We start from the raw sequence: 20,774 nt of genomic DNA, 5'->3' as shown, positions 1-20,774 counted from the left end.
ATAGAGACAATACATAAGTTCTGTGACTCCAGAGGGCTCTGACTAATACAAATCACCATGCGAGGCCTCTCCCTGATGGCTTCTAATGATGAAGAGAAAGAAGAAATTGAATCCTTTTTTAAAGGCCCCCATGTACAGCCTGGCATTTGAGGACCTGGCACAACTAGTCTTTCTGTCCTGGCTTATGGCCTTCACAATGACTTCCTCAAGCTAGGCTCTCACTGAAGCCATGGGCTTCTCTGCAGGCTCACTATCATTCAACATGCTATAATGTGGCCAGGAGGGGGAGTAGTATGATTAGATAATTCCGACAACCACTGGAAGGCGGGGCTACACAGCAAGAATCTACTTTTAAACTTGCTGAGTTCACCATCAGAAACACAAACCTACAAGCATAACTCCTGCTAAGGCCTGGAAAGAAACTGTCACTGATAAAACATTAAGCCCAGAGTCCCGTGACCTCTCCAGAAAGGGATGGCAATGAACAGACTCTGGGAAAATTCTGAATCTATAATCACTTCCCCTGATTCCCCCCAAACTCTGACTGCAGTGTCAAGGTAAAGTTATCTCAGAATCCAGGGCTGATACTGACGCAGTAGCTGAGCCTCTGTTTGCAATGAGAGAAAAGCATCCACGTTCAAATTTGAAAGTTGCTCCCATATGTCACAGAGATGCTAGGGCTACAAGGGGGTGAGAGAAGAAACATTAAACCAGAACCACTGAGATTGACAAACGACGAGAGTGAGCCAGCCCCGTATGAGACAGACAGACTGACAAGAAGGACCAGGCTCACAGCTAGTACCAGCAGGCCAGCCAGCCCCCCAAGTCCTAAAGGGAAGCACGCATGACACTCTGGTTTCCTAACAGAGCCAGGTTTTAAGCAGCTAACCGTGAGAGTCAGTAAGGAGAGCTTCTGAGCGAGCCTGTTTCCCTGCTTCCGGAAGGTCTCCACATCACTGAGGGAGGCACTGAGGGAGGCACAGAGGAAAGGACCAACAATCACAGCTGCTTCTTGGTAGCTGTGAGGAGAGAGGAGTGATAAAAGAGACTGACAGAGCTGCCATTTCAGAGGATGCAGTGCCACCCACTGGCTAATGGCCAGCAGACAGTCAATGCCAAAAAGACCAAAGGAAGAGCCTGGAACTGGGAGGATTGGCCCAGCCACCCTAACCATGCAGACAATAGGAGAACAGAGCTTGATCATCCTCCCGCCTGGGCCTGGCCAGTGCTGCCCCAGAGAACTAACCCATAGCATCACAGTTACCTCAGCCATTGGCCAGGCCCCACCCTGTTCCTATAACAAACAAAACACACTCGACAGAAGAGCTCGATGGCATTTTTAAATTCGGGGGACATCATCCACTCTGGGGAATTTCTCTAATTGTTCCTCAGTTTCTCTGTTTCTCGTTAAAGCATGTGTCCAGAATCGCTTACTCCGTGCCTTTGATCTTCACAGCTGTGAGACAAGAACTTTGGAGACAGTGCCCAAGGGGGATCGTTGGGACACCCCGGGTCCTTGGGTCAAATACAGCTGGGCACAGAAAGGTCTCTTCCCAAACAAACGCTCCGTGAGAATGAACGTGTGCATACTGGTAGAAAACAGCCCTGTTGGGAACACAAGTCTCTCAGGGCGATCTTGCCCTGGGCTCCTCCAATATGTGCCACCATACTGGGCTGTTGAGGGCAGCACAACCAACGTAGGAGCAGTAAGAGTGTGAACAACTGGGCAAACCACGATGTGGGTCCTACAGGATGGAGCCGAATGTGTACCGCTTTATTAACGGGTGTGTCTTTGTCATCTGGTTTGAAGGACATTTGCATAATTTAATAAAATTATTCAGCACAGCTCAATGGCCTGCTGAGCTTGAGAAGGTCCTTGTGTTACTCCTTGTGAGTGAATTAGAACCGTTCAGCCTTAACCAGGGCTACAGTTGGCCCCTAAGCGGCTAGTCAGAGTCACGAGGTCTGCACCAGCACACACCCACTAGGCTGCATTCCTTTCCCAAAGCCCTCTGCACTTTGTGGCGCGAACTGCTTCTGTGTTTGCACCTTAGGCAACAAGCTCACAGCTACTGCGACTGTGCAGGAAGCCAGTAGAGAATGTATGTCTGGAGACAGCGTAATGTGGGTGAGGCGCCAGAAGAGAAAAAAACCCTTCCGGGTCAAGGATCAGAGCAGAGCTATATATTCTCGCTCCAGAGCTCTGAGGACACCACATTGGAAGCCTGTTCGGGAGCAGGGTCGGATCCAGTGATTCTCGCTATGGAGGCTCCTAAAGACAGCTGCCAAGGTTCCCCAAAGCCTCCGAATCCGGGAGCTGAGGAGGACCAGGAGCAACAGCATGGTCAGTAAACCGGTTCTGACGGGACCTGGGTTAAATTCGGGGAGAAACGGTGGTAGAAAGGGCAGTGGACATGGACATCGATTCGGTTACTGAGCTCTGCCTGTGATCCCTCTCCGGAATTTCCAGAGATCCCGGGTCGCGATGCTCAGATCTTTATATCTGTATCTTTTATCTTTCAGGTGGGAATGCCTTGGTTTTACAGGCTGAAGAGGAAGGAGACAAAACAGGGCTTGCATTGGGCGGGCATGCTCCTGGTGAGCTTGATCAGGGTGAGCTTGATCAGGGCGAACCCGCTCAGGCTCAGAGCGAGTTTGCTGAAGGCAAGCTTGCTCAAGAAGAGCCTGCCCAGTTCAATCTCACTCCGGAAGCTGAAGGAGTAGGAGAGGAGGGAGAAGAACGGGAGGAAGAAACGGAAGGAAGACAGGCTGGCGATGGTGCTTCTGGCCCTGAGGATGACAACGCCCAGCAAGAAGGTGGCCAAAGAAACAATGATCAACAGCAGCCTCAGCAAGAGGCGGCCCTTCCTGAGGGCTGCAGGAACAGTCTGGCTCACCAGCGCCACCGCCGCGTGAGGTTCACCCACTCGCAACTGCATGATCTGGAGGAGCTTTTCCAAGAGAATCGCTACCCGAGCTTGCACACAAGGTAAGCAGATGGCCAGTTCTTGGCGCCTCATTTACAGGTAATACATCCTGGTCCAGAGTGTGCATTAACTCCTCCTGTCCCTCTGATTCCCTGCACAAATAATGGCACCCATCCCGGACCGACCCCTACAATTAGGGCTGTCCGCCTGCAATTAGATCCTGGGGTAGGGGTATGTGAGCTCTGCCAAGTGGAAACAATATGTTTTGTTGCCCTGTTCAAGACTGGGAAATGTAGACAGTATTTGGTGTTCTAAATGACTTTCCGGAAGTATGGGTGAGAATTTTGAGGCGTGGCTGGGAAAAGCAGGAGGAATTCCACCTCCATTCTAATGCGTTTCATCCCGGATGCTCTATTTACGGATTTTACAACTTCAGTACACCAAAGGAGCATCTGTGTTTCGGGCGGGAAGATACCCTTAAATTTGGTCCCTGAAAGAATCCAATTGCTAAAGCTTGGGGTTAGGTAAAGGTTAAGAATAGTGACTGTGTAAGTAAACATGTACGCCCATACAAATGTGTCCTTACACACTTAATTTCCAAAACAAAGACTAAATGTTCGAATTTTTTCCCTTTAGGAGGGATCTTGCAAGATGGATGGGTGTGGAGGAATCTGATGTGCAGGTAAGTATTCTGAAAAAACACCCAAACACACACACACACACCTTTTGGAGGGGGTAGGACACTGCACCAGGTGATGGTGGTGTCTAGAATTCACAGTGGACCCTCCGCCCACTGCCTCAGGCCTTCCTATGGTTCTTGGGGGTGGGGTGGAGTGTTTTTGATACTTTTCCACATCAAGGTCCCCAGAACCACCCATGAACTACATGTGAATCCTGTCCTGAAGAAACGCATTAAAAAAAAAATATATATATATATATATATATATATTTTATATATATATATATATTTTATATATATATATATATAAAATATATATATATCAAGGATGGAGAGAAGAGGCAATGTTTGGGTCCCTTATCTGGTTAAAAGACTGGGTGTGGCAGTGATTCTGCTGGGGGAGGGGCCCCGTGCTAGAGCACAGGCCTAGCACATACGTTGCCCTGGGATGGGTTCAGAATACCTTCCAGACTGTTAGTAAATTGAACTGGGCACATAGTGCTCCAGGATATGTGCTTTAATGATGATACTATTTGGTGTACTAAAGCATCCCTGTCTCCTGCTTATAGGATTGGTTTCGTATGAGGCGATCCCTTTTCAGGAGAAGCAGCAGACTACTGATGTTCTGCCAGTTGCCACCAATTCCTGAGGACAAGTCTCCCTGAAGATTTTGGAGCAGCATTTGGTGCCACCCCTGTCCTGGAGCCACAAGAAGATGGCTTCTTATGAGCCACCCATGATGGCCAGGACAACCCTTTCTTCCCTACAAGTATTTGAGCAATAAAGAAGTGCATTCAAAATAATTTGGCTTCATTGTCTTTGATGTTACTAAAATCCGGGCATAAATATTTGAAGAGTAGTAGTCAATCCCAGACAGGACATGTGGGCAGAATGACAAGGGGGCTTGGTTCCTGAAGGAACACTCACTAGCAGCAATCACTGCCAATGTGAGAACAAGTTATTATAAGGACACAGAGGAAAATCCCCTGTGAGAGGACAGTCTGTTCCTAGACATGGCTGTTCGTACTCACACTCCAGTAAGCCCTCCCCCCACACCACACACCTGGACACTGTCGGAAATACCCCAGAGGCTACTTCCAGGTGTGATGGCAAGAGGTATGGGGACATTATGTGTGCTGCCTGCTCTCTCTGTGGACTCTCAGGCAGTAGGAAAGCCAAGCTGGCCAAAGGCCCTGCTGCTCCAAGGGAGAGGAGAATCTGTGCATCCTGCTGGAGGGAGGCTTCTGTCTCCTTGCTTCCATGAGGTCTTGGGGAGCATAGGAGCCCACCCTCAACCCTTCAGCCAAGACCATGAGGGATAGTTCTTCTGTCTGTATTTTTTCACTAACCCTGTAGAACCCTCACTAGGGAGATTTTGTACTTTTGGGGGGAGGAGTGGCACTTTGCCTCTTAGCAGCTCTAGGTGTATAAACAAAGATGAGCCCCTAGCAATGTTCTGGAGCAATCAGTCAGTCCAGAGCACTTACAACACTCTGTTCTGCCAAATATGATGGGTCTTCCTCTATGGTCCCTATCTATGCCTTGTGAACAAGGAGTGTAATACAGATGTCCCATTTAGACCTGAGTATTAGGCGGGAGGTTCAGAGACAAAGGCAAGATGGCGTGGACCATGATGTCCCCACCCTCCTCGCCTAATCAAGAGCCTGCTCTTTCAAAAGCCCACTCTTGCAAAAGCGGGGCTATAAAGCCCAGACTTTGCAAAAACCCTCACATAAGCCAGCCTTTCCAAAGACCGCGCAAAAGCCAGGCTTTACAAAAGCACACACAAAAGCCAGACTGTCCAAATACTGCGCAAAATCCAGGATATACAAAAGCCCACGCAAAGTCAAGCTTTCCAAAGCCCACGCAAAAGCCAGGCCTTTCAAAAGCCAGCGCAAAAGACAGGCTGTCCAAAAGTCTGAGCAAAACCCAGGCTTTCCAAAAGCACTCGCACAAGCTGGGCTTTCCAGAGCGCGCGCAAAAGCTGGGCTTTCCAAAAGCCCATGCAAAAATCATGATATTCAAAAGCGCACACAAAGTCAAGCTTCCCAAAGCCCACGCAAAAGCCAGGCTTACCAAAAGCCCGCGTAAAAGCCAGGCTGTCCAAAAGCCCACGCAAAAGTCAGGTGATCCAAAAGCTCACACAAAGTCAGGCTTTCCAAAGCTCTCGCATAATCCAGGCTTTCCAAAAGCCCGCACAAAATCAAGCCTTCCAAAACCCACGAAAAAGCCAGGATTTCCAAAACCCGAGCAAAGTAAGACTTTCCAAAAGCATGCGCAAAACTTAGGCTTTCCAAAGCCCGCGCAAAAGCCAGGCTTTCCAAAGCCCTGACAAAAGCCCGCGCAAAAGCCAGATTTTCCAAAAACCCTGCGGGAAATCCCGCGCAAAGCCCTGAACAAAGCAACCTCCTATGTCCGGATTCCAATGTGGTCAGTGAACCTAAGGTCCACCCACAGAGCCAAGAAGTTCCCCTTATAAGGCTATGACCTAGTACCTCACCATCTCAACAGGACTCTCTCCACTTCCCTTAAAGAAACAACTACCCCAGCCCATCCTTGGGACTTCATAGAGCCCACCTGTAAGTTCAAAGAACCTGCCCTAGAGCTGTCCCTATAAACCTGCCTTTTCACTATGCATTCATTAGGTCCCAGGAGAAGCGATTCAGTGTGTACTCCATACTCTGTTAATTGCTGCACATTGTCCAGGTGTGAGTCTCTCCACTAAAAAAGACTTAGCTCAAATGAGATCTCCTCTGAGCTGGTCAGGAGACATTATGTGTTTGGTGATGTGCAAAGATGGCAGGCACAGGAGGTTTGCATAATCGACTTTGCCTTTGCTCAGGGAAGGGTGAAGGGATCTGGAGGGACCAATGAAGTCTGAGCAGGGCTTAAGCCCTCAGGCTGCTTAGCCTGATGGAGCCTGGCCAGGACTTATCTCATAGGGCAATGGGAGTTCAGGAAACTCTGGGAGCTGTTCTCAGTCTCCACAGGGCTTGTGGGGGGCGGGGACAGCAGTTTCCAGAAGCTTCAGGTGGTCTCAGGGAACCTGATCCAGTCCAAAGCTTCCACCTTCCACTGGGAGAAAGTTCCAGCACCAGTGAGGCCTCCTCCTTCTTCCTGAGCACCGCCCACCACCTGCTGTCCCTGGAGCAGCTGCAGATGACACAGCAGGGCCCCTGCTCCTGGCTGACTTCCTGCTAGTCTTTCACAACCCTCTTTCCCTGAGATAATCACCAAGTCCTCATGGAGGGGAGCAAACATGGAAACTCAGAGAGAAAGAAAGATGGGTTCACTAGGGATCCTGGGGTATACAGGGGAAGGATCTTCAGGCTCTTGGTTTGACATGCCAGCCAAAGATTCATTTTGAGATTTGTGATTTGTGCTTGGGCACCAGCCACCAACAGTACTAACTGTTATCTCCAGACTGGTTGACTTCCAGCCTGCCACATCCGGTGCCATCAACCATTCCACAGGGCCCAAACTCCATGAGTTGAATCTAATGGCAGCTTCAGGCTCTCCTCCTGTAGTCCGCTGTACAGAATGGAGATGTGCCCTTGAGGCTCCTATGGGGAGACATAGGAAATGTGAACAATCTCTACTAAGCCCAAAGGAAGAGATTGAGCTCCTTCTGCCCTGTGTCGTAAGTGACTCTCCCACATCATGAAACATTTCACTTCAATTTGGAATGTCTTAGGTCCTCAGCAGTTCTCCTCCTTAATGGAATGTCCATTCTTGGAGGAAATTGGGTCTCAACATGTGTACCCGGGAGCAGGGCCAGTCCTACTGAGGCAAGATCTAGGTGACCACATGCCTGAATCAGATTCTGACTGAACTTCCTTCCAATTTTATAAGATGTGCATTGCTGAATCTCAGAGTGCTGTGCAAGGGACCATTTTCATTGTGTCTCTGAGAAGGCACCTTCATAAAACATGGGCAGACATTGGTGGGAAACCAGCTAACAGGTTTTCAAAAGGGTTCTGCAATTCTGATCAGAATGCCTAGCCTCCTGGGGAACTTGTCTAAGGAATAGAGCTTCCAAAGACACTCTGGGAGGAGGAAAAGCTTTCTGCTGCCCATTGAGGAAATTCTGTAAATAGCCCTTCATCCAGCTATCCAAATACCTCATAGCCCCTAATCTAGCTATCCAAAATGCACACAGCCCTTCATCCAGCTATCCAAAGTGCACACAGCCCTTCATCCAGCTATCCAAAGTACACTTAGCCCTTCATCCACCTATCCAAAATGCACACAGCTCTTCCTGCAGCTATCCAAAATCCACACAGCCCTTCATCCAGCTATCAAAAATGCATGTGGCCCTTCCATCTCAAAAGGCCATGACCTTTTTGCACTGAGGTTCTTTGGGGACACAGCATTACTAAGGTCAAAAGCACCAATGGCATGGGCTCTGATGTTACTGCAGGATTTGCCATGCACGTAAAGGGTTTCTCATTCCCCAGAGAGTCTTCAGAGCATATCTGAAAGGAAAAGTCACAGGGCGCCAATGTTGTGAAAAGATGACATCCTGGGTTTCGGCACCAATGATAGGGAAAAGGATAAAGAGAGTGGGAGGCATTTGGCCCATAGAGGTGAAGTGAGGCCTGGAGTCAAGGCAGATGCCTCTGGGGAGCCCATGTTGGGAATCCCTTCCCTGAGCGACCAGCCACATGACAGTATAGTACAGAATAGAGTTTATTCAGGTGATGGGAGAGTTAAGAGGGTGGTAAAGGCAGAGAGAAAAAGAGAGAGGGTTGGGGAGAGAGGGAGAGGAGTAGAGGCTGGCCATAAGCACATAGAAAAAGAGGGGGGAAGGGGAGAGCAGAGGAGAGGTAGGGATGGGAGAGCAAGGTAGCAAGAGAGCAAGAGCGAGAGAGGCAAGAGAGAGAGAGAAAAGGGGGCAAGCAGACCCTGTTATAATGTCAGGTCGCTGGGATGAACATATGTAGCAATTGCCAGTTAACTGAGGGGTGGGGTTTACAGAACCCCAACAATATCTCCATGAAATGCTCATATTCAATCTTCTGGACCTTTCTCTGAAGCCATTTCAGCCCAAAGTGGCAACACTCCCTGCCCTGCATCCATAAAAGCTGATTCATTATTTCCTCAGAAACAAAAATGGACTGCTTCATTCGGCCCATGTCTATCTGCAAGTGATTGACAAGGCTATCTGCGTTCTATGCACTGATTGGAGTTCATATTGATAGGTGACAGATGTAACCTTGAATATATTTAAATTCCCGTGTGCTGACCAGCCATGAACCACTCTACATGCAGCTAAGGGACACTTCGATTAAAATTATTTATCTGATCATGGCTGGGTATCTTATGTACACCTGGGATGTTTGAGAAGCTCAGACACTGGGAATGTACCATGACAGGCCAGTATGTTTTGACAGTAAGAATGGGAAAAGCAGTGTTCAGGATAGCCTGCGGTTTAGGAGAGATTGTCATAAATTAAAAGCAAACACACACACACACACACACACACACACACACTCACACACACACACACATGCACAAAAAAAAGTTTCATTTACAGTCTCATATACTGTTCACACACCACTGTCATCCTTGGGATTCTGGACCACATTCAATCACAACAGTCCCTCATGCAGGATACCTGCACAGAGCTTTGTCTGTTTGTTCCCTTAAAGTGTCTGCAGTGTCTACCTACCCAGGTATGGTTCCAATAAACCCTCACCCCTAAGTTGTTTCTCTACATTTCTCCGCCCAGAAGGCATTTACCCATGCAGGTCAGCATTTGCAGACATGAGAAGTACTATACTGGTATTTGAACAAGGTTTCTGATGGAGAATCTTTACCAGCAATGTAGAGTATGTGACATTTCTCAAGGGCACCTTTCGGGTGCTTACAATATCATGTGGGCCAAGACACTGCGAGGAAAAAAAAGAGCAAGGTGTCACCGCTGAAGGTGGAGGGTTGTGACTGGCTTGTGCTTTCAGAGTCCTTGAACACTCTGCAGCAGAGATATCCAGAGTTCTAACCACATCCACTCAAAATGGTCGGATGGAACATACAGACAATGAAATGTGGAGTCTGGGATCAAGGGAAATCCCCAATTGTTTACCCAAGGCTCTGTATGTGAGCTTTGACCTCTTCCCCACACACCAGCCTAACCTCAGCTTGCACGGTCTCCTACAGCCCCTCTCCAAATATCCTCTGTAAGTTCCAAGAGTGGCAGGCAGGACTGCCTGGCAGATGTGAGCAGGTGTCCTAAAAGTATGATTCAGTGCCCAGGTCCATACAGCCTGCTTCCACCTACGTCACAATTCCACACATGCACTCACCCCATCCTCACTTCAGAGGCCCACCCACTGAGAAAGGAAGCACACAGAGAGCCAATAGCAGTCTTGAAAGAGGAGGACCCGAGCCTGTGACTCCCCAACATGTTGAAAGCCCCAGGCGAGGCTTAAAAAAATACAGCCACAAAACCTCTAGGCTTCTGAAGAGTAGCAGGCATGGAGCCCCAGTACCGTGACTACTATAAAGACCCCAAATTTGACCTGCAGGACTATGAGGAGGATAGCAGCCACCAGTCTGAACAGGGAGCAGTGGCATCAGTGGGTGGCATTGCCTGTAAGGACCCTCAAAGCCAGGATGACAGTGAGAGCCTACCTGGCCAGCTGAACCGTGGAGCTGACTGAGCGCTGACAACAACCTGGATCCTAAAGATGACTAGAGGGACCAGGAAGGCATGGAGCCTGACCAGGAGGAGCCCGCCTTCCTGCTGTCTGTGGTTACAAAGTACCAGGGAAGGAGGCACCACATCCAGTTCCACCTAACACAGTGGCAGGTGCAGAAGAGGCAGTCCTCGATCCAAGAAACTCAGTGCCCAGACGTGCTCACAAGGTATGTGGTCGGCACCTGAGCACCAGGGGCTAGAACTCATGTAGACCCGACCTTTGCTCCTTCTTAGCCCTTTCCTCCTCCCCAGACATTTCTGAGCTTAAGGTAAAATCTACCCAGAGACCGGAGTGGGGATGACTTTGTGGCAACAAAGTCCAAGAGTCAGTCAGTGGGGACAGGAAGCATGTGTGCTGAATGCTCATGTGCCTTTTGAAGTTGCTTCTTAATACAGTCGCTACACTGAGAGACAAGAAATGAGGGTCTCAACTATTTTGATGCAGTGACAAGTTATTTGTGATTTGTCTGAAAGAGCTCTGCAGGGCAGTTCCTCTTGACTAAATTTAAGAAATAGTTTCTTTCTTCTTCCACCCCAGAACCTGACAGGTTCCTTCTTGTGTAAACAGGAATACTCTAAAAGCCTCCTGTGACAGAGTTCCAAGTCCCTTCCTGACTGTCTGAGTTAGCAGAGTTCTCAGGTTTTATGGCTCTGGTGTCTGAGGTGGTCAGATGCCTTTGACTCTGAATGACACACCCTTGTGTGGACATAGCCCCTCATTGTTTAAAATCCCTTCCCTTGAGAGTTGAGGGTTGTTTTTACCTTGTGGCTACTGGGCGTGGGGTAGCTCTTACCTGGAGTGTCAAATAACTCTTTAGATCCAGACTTCTGGTGTTTCTTAGTAAATGCTGAAGTGGAGTTTCTGGATTGAGCCTTTTCAGACTCAGTTCTCTTTGTGCCTTTGTTGTCTGAGTCAGAAATTCCACCCAGAGGACAGAGGCTTTCCTTTTGTCCCTCCCTCAACAACACTGGCCATTTGCTTTCTGTCAGGTACAGCTACTGTACTTCATAACAGGTCTTGACAATGTTCTTTTCAAATACTCTTTTCCTATTCTGTGCTTGCCTTCATCACATTTTATGTTTTTGCCATTGGAGAGGATTGAAGCTAGGGCTAGTTGTATGGTCCTTGGCCAGTCCACAGATAATCATGGCCACAGTATCCTTTTCTTGTTTGTTCATATTGAGAGGATGCTTGATTTAGTTTGTGTTCCCAACTGAAATGGAACCCTGTGTGTAATGTAGACTAGCCTTTAAAACTATGTCGTCCTCTTATCAACACTCAGAATTGCAACCTGTACCAGCATACTTTTTCTACCAGGCTCCTTATTAGTCGTGGGGTTTGAAATAGCTTCGATTTAACTTCCTAAGGCTACCTTTGAACTTAATCTTGAGCTCACCCAAACCTCGTAGTGGCATCTGCTAGCTCAGGGTTGCAGTTGGAATTCCAGGTCTCCACCATAAGTTTTAGCTACTTTGGTAAGGCCAGACTGACCAGAAATTCAGTTTAGCAGCTTAGGCTATGGTGGCTTCTCCTTCTTTGTGAGCTTGCATGAGCAGTTTAACTTGGAGGATTGAATTTAGTTCACATGTTGTCTCCACCTGACCACTTGGCCAAAACTGTACCAATGGCATGGGAAGAGGGCTCGGTAAATGTCCTAGAAAACATGTATAATGAATGAAACATCAAAACCAGTAATGCTCAATTTATGAGAGGCCCAACAACATGGTGAATACGATGGAGTGAAATTTTAAAAGTGATGCATTTTAGAATTCCCATTTGATGTTCATGTATCCTTAGAGGTCTGTTCCAGAACTCCACATAAATGGTGCTGTCTGACTGTGATCTGAAGAAGCAGGCATGCCGTAACTCTGTAGACTAGTGATAGCAGCTGTCCCAGCCCCACGGGTCTGTGTATCTCAAAATATTTTCTATCATAATTTTTTGACAGGCAGTGTCTGACATTCCACGTGTTCTTGCCATCAAAGCCCTCGGCATATTGAGACATTCCCTGCGGTTCTCTGTTACAAATCTGGTTTAGCAATAGGAGAGCCAGACAGAGGGTCAGCGAGAAGACAGCAATGATCAGGAACACATTTTCATAATGGACCCGGAGGGGCCCTAGGGTACCAAACCTCGGGGAGCCACGTGGACATATGTTGCATGGTGTCACAACTTGGCCATTCATGAGGGAGACTCATGTTTCTGTACCTGCACTGGTATCACAGAAAGAATGAAGAAGAAAGTGTTGCTGTATTTCCTTCTGACTGTGGAATGTCGATGCAAACTGTTCCCTATGGAAGACGCAAAGAGAAGGGTCAAGAGGGCTTCCTGCCTGAGTCGGCATACCTGTGTCACCCTCAGTGGTCCCTGATCATCAGAGTGTTTCTGTGGCCTCTCCCTAGGGCCTCCCACACCCCCATGCTGACCATGTAGGAGCAGAAACGTGTTCCAGGAAGGCCTAGTTGTCCCCAGTCAGTGTGTTGTCAGTCAGTACTGCCTCCTTCCCATGCTCATGAGTTCAGTAAAACCCTTGGTCAGCAACTTCCTCAAGGCCAGTCATTGGATTCAGGGGACCAGACAGTGAACATTCAACTCAAACATAATGGGTAACTATGTCAGTGTAATATCCGGTCTGTGCAAATGATCAGGGTCACCATGGCTTTCTAGACCAAGAGGTCTGCACATTTCTTACGTCTTCCAGAGCTCCTGTACGATCTACTGTTTCTTCCGGTTAAATGATACGCTTCCCTAGAAAGTTACCTCACCAGAGAAAATACCAACCAAGATTCAACCTGGAACGCTCCATGTACACCTTACTTGGCCCTCCCTACAATCACACTATACTCGGTGCAGTTTCAAGGTGCTCTCAGTTTTGCTCCTCAGAAGCTCAACCAATAGCAACTGTCAATCAAGTCCAGAAGCCAGGAAGGGGTGCCCTGATTGGCTAAGATAACCTGTGGTCCTTTCCCCGGTATAGGAGCTCTCTCTTCCGGAACTGTAGGGGTCTCCAGCTCAGAGTCTGGAGAAGCTCAAGGGACTGCAGATCTCAAGCGATTTTGATAAGATCCAGGTGACAGCGAGTGGAAAGACCGACTACCCACCACACATGTTACCGGGGGAGGAAAAGCCGAAGGGTCAGTGAATGCGAGGATTGGTGGGTTCGCAACTTCCACGAGGGAAGACGTGTCCTCGCTGCCTGGACAGGCTCTGTGTGCTGCAGGGTTGGCCTGGTTGACATCATGAAAACTTTGCACCAGCCTAGGTCCTGTCACCTGATCTTTCTCTGTTTCCTCACTTTCAGATGCAAAACCAAAGATTAAGTTGTATGCTGGAGAGGGAAGAAATGGGGAAGAGACTGAACCTTCGCCCCCTGGACCCGGAGCCTCAGCTGTAAAATGGGGAGGAATAGAAGAACTGGGGGAAATGGGGATGAAGGGGAGGAATGGAGAAAATACTTCTGCTGTAGGTGCTTCGTGCCTCAGGGATGCCTGGACCCAAGAGGGTACCAGCAGCAGTAGTGAGAAAGAGTGCTGTCCTGAGAAGCCTATCTCTGGGTTTATGTGGGGCACTCAGGATGTGCAGCCCATTCCAGTGCTGATGCCCCGTGTCCAGAGGATGCAACAAGGTCGTTCCCGGGCACAGTCTGAGTCCCGAAAAGTTCCTGGTATACAACCTGTGCCCATTCCTGTGCCCCGTGTACAGCCTATGCCAATCAATGTGCCCCAGGTAGAGTCTGTGCCCAGTATACATTCTGTGCCCATTTCTCTGCCTCATGTACAGTCCATGCCCATCCCTCTGCACCATGTTCAGCCTATGCCAGTGTCTGTGCCCCATGAACAGCCTGGGCCTTTTTCTGTGTCCCAAGCCCAGTCTATGACAGTTGCTATGACCCAGGTACAGTCTGTGCCAATCACTGTACCTCACACAGAACCTGTGCCTGTTCCTGGTCCCCATGCACACACTATGCCTCTTAGAGTGCCCCATGTCCAGCCTCTGCCACTTTCGGTGCCACAAACCCAGTCTAGGCCTGTTACTGTGGCCCACATACAGCCTATGCCAATCAGTGTGCCTCACACAGAGAATACACAGGTGCCTCTCTTCGGTGGACAGCTTTTCCCTCTTCATGGGCCACAGGACTTGTCTATGCCTGTGACTGTGCCCAGCATACAGCCTGTGACAATCCCTGTGCCTCACACACACCCTGTGCCATTTCCTGTGTCTAATGCACAGCGAACAGCCGTTAAGGAGTCTTGCATACCGCATATGCCGGAGCCTGCCGAGCAGCCTATGCCAGTTGGCATGGCCCCTGAACAGCCCATACCGATTGCAGTTCCCTGCACACGTCCCGGGATAGTTCCGGTGTCCTGTATAAGGCCTGTGCCAGTGCTGGTGCCTCGCCGCCGCCTCCGTGACAGATTTACACAGCCACAGCTGCAGGAGCTGGAATGCATTTTCCAGAGGAATCACTACCTCTCTTCTGCAGAAGGGTGAGCACATTCCATGGCTTCAGTGCTTTGAGGGAGGAAGGAACTGGTACAGGGAGGCCTGTGGTACTCGGGCAGCCGACCTTCTCTTCCTCTATTAGAGACACTAAATAATTTTAAGTGTTTTTTTTTTCTGTTATTGTCTGGGTAATTTTTTTTTTATTTTGTCCTGGTTTGGGCACAAGATCTGTACTTCATGTTTGGATGTGAGAGGCCAGCTTACACTGACTTGTTTCTCTTCTCCCATGTGTGGGCTCTGGCCTCAAAATCACGTTCTCCTGTCAGCAGGTTTATCTGCTGAATTATCTTGTCTGCCTCCATTTTGCCTTCTAGACAAAGCTAAAAGTCAGAGAAGTAATCCAGCCCACCAGACCCCTACCTTGCTGTCCCTGGGTTCTGGGATGGGAGTGGGTCTATGCAATGGGCAGTGGAGCCCTTCTCCTGTAGCATCTACTTGGAACAAGTAAAAATCTTTGTCAGAGTCTGCTGATCTAAGTAAGGTCCTGGTAGGACAGACCTCAGAGGCTGGAGGTGTGGTAGGGATAAATGGTGACAGTCAAAGTGTTGATACATTTTTATAACCTGTGTGTTTCCCTCTGTGCTTCCTAAAACAAACACATCAGCAACACATTTCTCCTTACTGATATTTTTAGTATTTTATGGATATTTTAAGCTCTGCCCAAAGAAAATTGCTCAGACAGATAAGCCCGTGTTGGGGATGGTGGTCTCTGCCTGTAATCTCCTCACTGAGAAAAACAAGCTTGGGCTGTGGTGGTGAGTTCCTGGAGGCCAGGGCTGCAGAGAACCCTAAGTCAACACAGAAAAGTAGCCTGTTTATCAACCAGGCATGTCTGTACTCCTGTACTTGAACATGGAGGAAGCTAAGTCATTCAAGGTCATCTTTAGTTGTGTGACTAGACCCAGAGGTCCTTCCTGCTGCTGGTTTAGGCCTAGTTTTTGTTTTGTGCACCTTTCCTTCAGATTGTGTTCTGCAGTCTCCCAACCTTAGTAGGGATGGCCTGGAATATATGTTTATGTCTCCCTTGTGCCGGAAATTCAGCACTCTGTGGCCAGCTCTGAGACACTTTGTAACATTTCTCTGTGTCTGGTGTGGTTTATCTTTTCACTCTCGGGACTGATGAGGGGGCTCAGCAAGTAAAATGTCAAGCTGGCCTGGGACCCAGAGATTAATTACCAAGTCCTTCAAGGCTTGCACTGATCTTCACAAGTATACTGTGGCCATAGTCAACCAAGGGTGTGCTCTCACACAGCAGCCCAAATGCACATGCAAGCATGTATACACACACACACACACACTCACATACTCACACTCACACACACACACACTGCAGCCTAAATGTACATGCACATACGTACACACACACAGACACACAAACAACAGCCCAATTGCACATACAGACATGAACACACACAAACACACACACAAACACACAGCAGCCCAAATGAACATGCAATTATGCACACATCCAGACACACATACACACACACAGCAGGCCAAATGCATATGCATGCTTGTACACACACACACACACACACACACACACAAACACACACACACATACAAACACACTGCAGCCCAAATGCACATGTACTCTTGTACACACACACACACACACACACACATACAAACACACAGAAGCCCATATGCACAAGCACGCATGTGCACACACAGTCAATGAAGCAATGTGACATGGCATTTTCCTGATGGTCAGCATGCTGGACTCATTGTGTGCTCACTGAATGTTGGGAGTCCTCATATGTTTTCCAGGAAGTAATCCTCTTTCATTTGCATCCACCATTGTAGAAGTCTTCACAGAGGCTGTTGACCTGAGCACTTGTTTCTGTAGCTCTTGCTTTGTGTTGTTTAGTTTGAGACAGCTTGAAGTTCCACCACAGACCATGTTCCAAACATTTTAAAGGTTCTTTATATTAGTGATTTGCAAGTGTTTGATTAGATGTACACTTAGGATTGTATGTCTATTGCTAGAACCTTGCTATTGAACTAACCTCTCCCAGAGAAACTGAGTGTCCTGGAAGGTAGGAGATTGAGACAGATATTCTCATGAATGTAATGTCCCCTCTGCATGCATTACTTCTTCTGTGGTGCCCAATATTGAACATCTGCCATTTTTCTCTCTCTCAGAAAACGGCTGGCAAGGTGGATGGGTGTGACTGAGGCCAAAGTGCAGGTGAGTAAGGGACAAAAGTCCATTTGACAACACAGCCTTCGAGAACTTTCTTCAGGTCTCAGATATAATCGTCCTGTTTCTGAACTTAGAGAGTTTATTGTGTCTCACTGTACATATTTTATAGAGTTCTTTAAAGTCCCTTTCTCTGTTTCTGTGTGTGTGTTCCAACCACAAGTGTGTGTGTGGCCATAAATGTCACAAGAGGATACTGGGTGCACATAGATGGAGCTATAGGTCATTGCTAAGCGAGGAAGCATGGCTTCTGGGGATGGAATCAGGTTCTGTGGGAGCCACAGTTGCTTTTAACCTTGGGCCATCTCTGCAGCCTCTTCAAATTAACTTTCTAGATCTGTGATCTCCTTGGGTAGAAAATGAGATCAGAAGGCTCACTCTGCAGACTGGGCACTCTGAATGAAAGCACTCTGTAGAAAGGGGCAATCTGAATGTATGGTGGTTCACAGGCAGAGCCCAGCACTCAGAGACCTGTGGGAATGTGGAAAGACACATTCCAAATACCTGGTCCTCAGGCTACAGCCTAGTGAAGCCATGCAGGTGAGGACACCCATCAAGATAACTCTCAGGACCATGCAGGTGCATCTAATCTAAATGATATTGGTATAAATTCTAGAGCACAGCTAATATCACAGGATGTGTTTTCTGATTGTAATCCTGCTTACTATACAGAATAAACCCCTCTTTCCTCTCATTTTAGAGATGGTTTAAGAGGAGGAGAGAACACTTCAGGAGAGAACAAAGTCAGTCAGAGATGAGTGACGACGCTCCTCCAGGGACCCACTCCACCTCTCTCTGAAGATGGCTCAGGACCCCTAGTGTACCACCCTGTACCTGCAGCCACTTGCAGATGCCTGCTTTCTTCCAACAACATGTCACTGCATCTTTGTTTTCTAAGCACTTGTATTTGAAATAAAACAGATTCTCAGTTTATTTGCTTCGTGTGTCTTCTGGATTAGTGTGGTATGTGTGGCACTTATTGAGGAAATGCCATTTACAGTAAAGGGCAAGGTCTCCTTCTATGGGGTGATGTTACTGAGTGACCATCAGTAGCTGTTTAATACCATAGAAGGTTGGCACATGTCTCGGTGACATTGCATTGACCTGTACATTGCTTTGTCCTTTATTATGATCTCTCCCTCCTCATACTGATCATTTGTACCCCAGATATGCAAGAGGTACATGGAAAATGTCCACGAAAAGTTAGTGTTCATCCAGACAGAGCCGGATCGAGCTAATTGTGGGATTCCATAGGCACCACTGAGTCTGAGAGAACTTTTCTGGGAGGTTGTTTGATTGTGTGTATGTTTGCAAGTGTGTCTGTTTGGTTTCTTTTTAGTTTGTATGTTTGCATGTTTACATGTTTGTGTTTAATTTGTTTTTTCGGGTGTGTCTGAATGGGAGAAAACGTCAGTGGTGCTCATAAGGGTTTTTTTTTTTTTAACTACATACAAGATTGATACATCTGGAAAGAGGGACTCTCCATTGAAAAGTCTGTGTAACTCTGTATGCACTCCTGTGGACATTTTCTGGATTCTTGCTTGATATATGAGAGTGTGTCTCACAGTATAATGGCCACCCCTGTGCAGATCCTCCTGATGCATAAAGACTGCGGTCTGAGCATCACAGGGCACAAGCCAGTGAGCAGCATTTGTTCCTGGCCTCGGCTTCAGTTCCTGCCTCCAGTTCTTGCCTCCAGTTCCTGCCTCCAGTTCCTGCCTCCTGTTCATGCCTCCATTTCTGTAGATGATCATCTGTGAGCTACAAAAGGACCCTTTGCTCCCCACATTGCTTTTGGTCATGGTGTTTTGTCACAGACACAGGAAACAAGGTAAAGGTGAAGCACACATTGAACCGATCGAAGCCATACAAGCAATACAAATATTCAATTAGCAAGTGAGGCTGTCCAACCTCCTGGTTTGAGGTCAATTACATCATGTATTTATTTTCTCTCTATACTGTTAATTGTATCAGGGGGCACACATGTCGAGGTCAGAGGAGAAACTGAAGAGCTTGTTGGTTCGTTCCTTCCACTGTACAAATCCTGGGAATCAATTCGGTCATCTATCATGTGGGCCTGAGCCATCTTATCTACTGCACACATCTCTGACCCAGAATGTAAAATTTTAAAACCAAATGGGCAAAATGGTGAGATTTTCAACAGGGCCAGAACAGACTGACAGCAGTAGAATGAGGGTGTGGATTCACTGAGTTCTCACAACTGCCACAGGGACCTGGTGGATCAGAGCTCCTGGTGTGGCCCAGAAGCGAGTACATCGTTGCCCTTGGTGCCACTGGGGCTGTATATGAAGCTTGTGGCCCTGGTGCTGCTGCTACCACTGACATTCACCCACAGCATGATACCCCTTCATGTGCTTCGAAGGCCAGGACCCAACCATGAAAGTTCCTCCTCAGACTGGAAAGCACTATGCCTACTAAGCAGCTGCAGGGGGAATCTTTTTGGCTACCTGTCTCCTGGACTTGCTGTCTGACTACCTGGCTGCCATTGATGAGGTTTTGGAGGTCCTGCATGCGACATTTCAGTTCCCGGGCAAGAGTTCATCCTGGCCATGGTTTCTTCCTGGTCTTGGTGAAGGAGCAGATCACACTGGCTAACAAGGAGCAGTCCAGTCCTCCCCATCCAGAAGAGACAAGGGCTCCCCTGGGAACAGTGAACAATGGCATTAAGGACCAGGGACTCCCACAGGCCATCAGAACTCCTGCAGCTCCCTCAGCCCTCTGTACTGTTGTTATTTTCCTTGGCCTTGCACTCAGTATTTGAGGGCCTGGCTCTAGGGTTGCAGAGAGACAGGGCTTGGGCAATGGAGCTATGCCTAGCTTTGTTGCTCCACAAGGGTCTCCTGGCAGTCAGCCTGTCCCTGAGGCTATTACGGAGCTACCTATGGGTGCAGGTGGTAGCTGGCTGTGGGAACCTCTTCTCATGTATGACACCTCTGGGCATCTGGCTGGGTGCAGCTCTGGCAGAGTCAGCTGGGCCTCTGCACCAGTTAGCCCAGTCTGTCCTGAAGGGCATGGTGGCCGGCACACTCCTCTATATCTCCTTCATGGAAATCCTCCCCCAGGCACTGGCCACTTTTGAGGATCCTCAAGGTCATTCTGCTCCTAGCAGGCTTTGCCCTCCTCACTTGCCTGCTCTTTGTCCAAATCTAAGGTGCTTCTAGAGAAAAGGCAGTTTGTGAGAAATAGAAAGGAAGTAGTGTGGACCGGAGTTCTCTGAGGGGTAGGGATGGGACATTTGGACTATGAATGATGAGGTCGAAGTGGGCAGAGACAAGGCTAGCCCCAGACCCAAAGAATAAGGAACAGCCAGGTGACTACAGAGACGATCAGGGGCATTAGAATCAGATAGCCTGCTACAATTGCAGGTCAGGCACTACATCTAAGAGACAAGCTGACAGAGAACTGAGAGTTAGACATCCTGCTGCTTTGGGTAAGGATACAGAGGCCGTAAGTCATAGCCAGTCTCCTGTGGTTGATTCTAGCCTTCTCACCTTTCTGCTGATTGAAGTGCCTCCTCCTACACCCTTGCATCCCACTCTGATATTTCTCTCTCGTCTTACACCAGGGGAACATTGCCAAATGCTCCCTCTTTGCCAGTTTTCTTAATTTATCTGGCCTCTCCTGTCCTCACTTTCTTTGCTCTGAGTAGCCCTGGTTGTCCTGGAACTCACTGTAGACCAGGCTGGGCTTGAACTCAGAGATCCACCTGCCTCTGCCTCCCTGATGCTGGCATTAAAGCG

The 20,774-nt window shown here is 48.3% G+C and overlaps 1 protein-coding gene across 1 annotated transcript; it reads left to right on the top strand.

Annotated features, from left to right (window-relative positions):
• Window positions 1-2,262: 2,262 nt before the first annotated feature.
• On the top strand, window positions 2,263-4,271 carry LOC308415133 (uncharacterized protein; the record flags this gene model as incomplete). Its single annotated transcript, XM_080910192.1, has 4 exons — window positions 2,263-2,344; window positions 2,524-2,989; window positions 3,564-3,609; window positions 4,176-4,271. The coding sequence occupies 4 exons, from the start codon at window positions 2,263-2,265 to the stop codon at window positions 4,269-4,271; spliced, it is 690 nt and encodes a 229-aa protein (XP_080766318.1).
• Between the last annotated feature and the right edge of the window lie 16,503 nt (window positions 4,272-20,774).

Source organism: Micromys minutus (assembly GCF_963924665.1).
Source record: "Micromys minutus genome assembly, chromosome: X".
Classification (NCBI taxonomy): Eukaryota; Metazoa; Chordata; class Mammalia; order Rodentia; family Muridae; genus Micromys; species Micromys minutus.
This window is presented reverse-complemented; position numbering and strand designations above follow the sequence as displayed.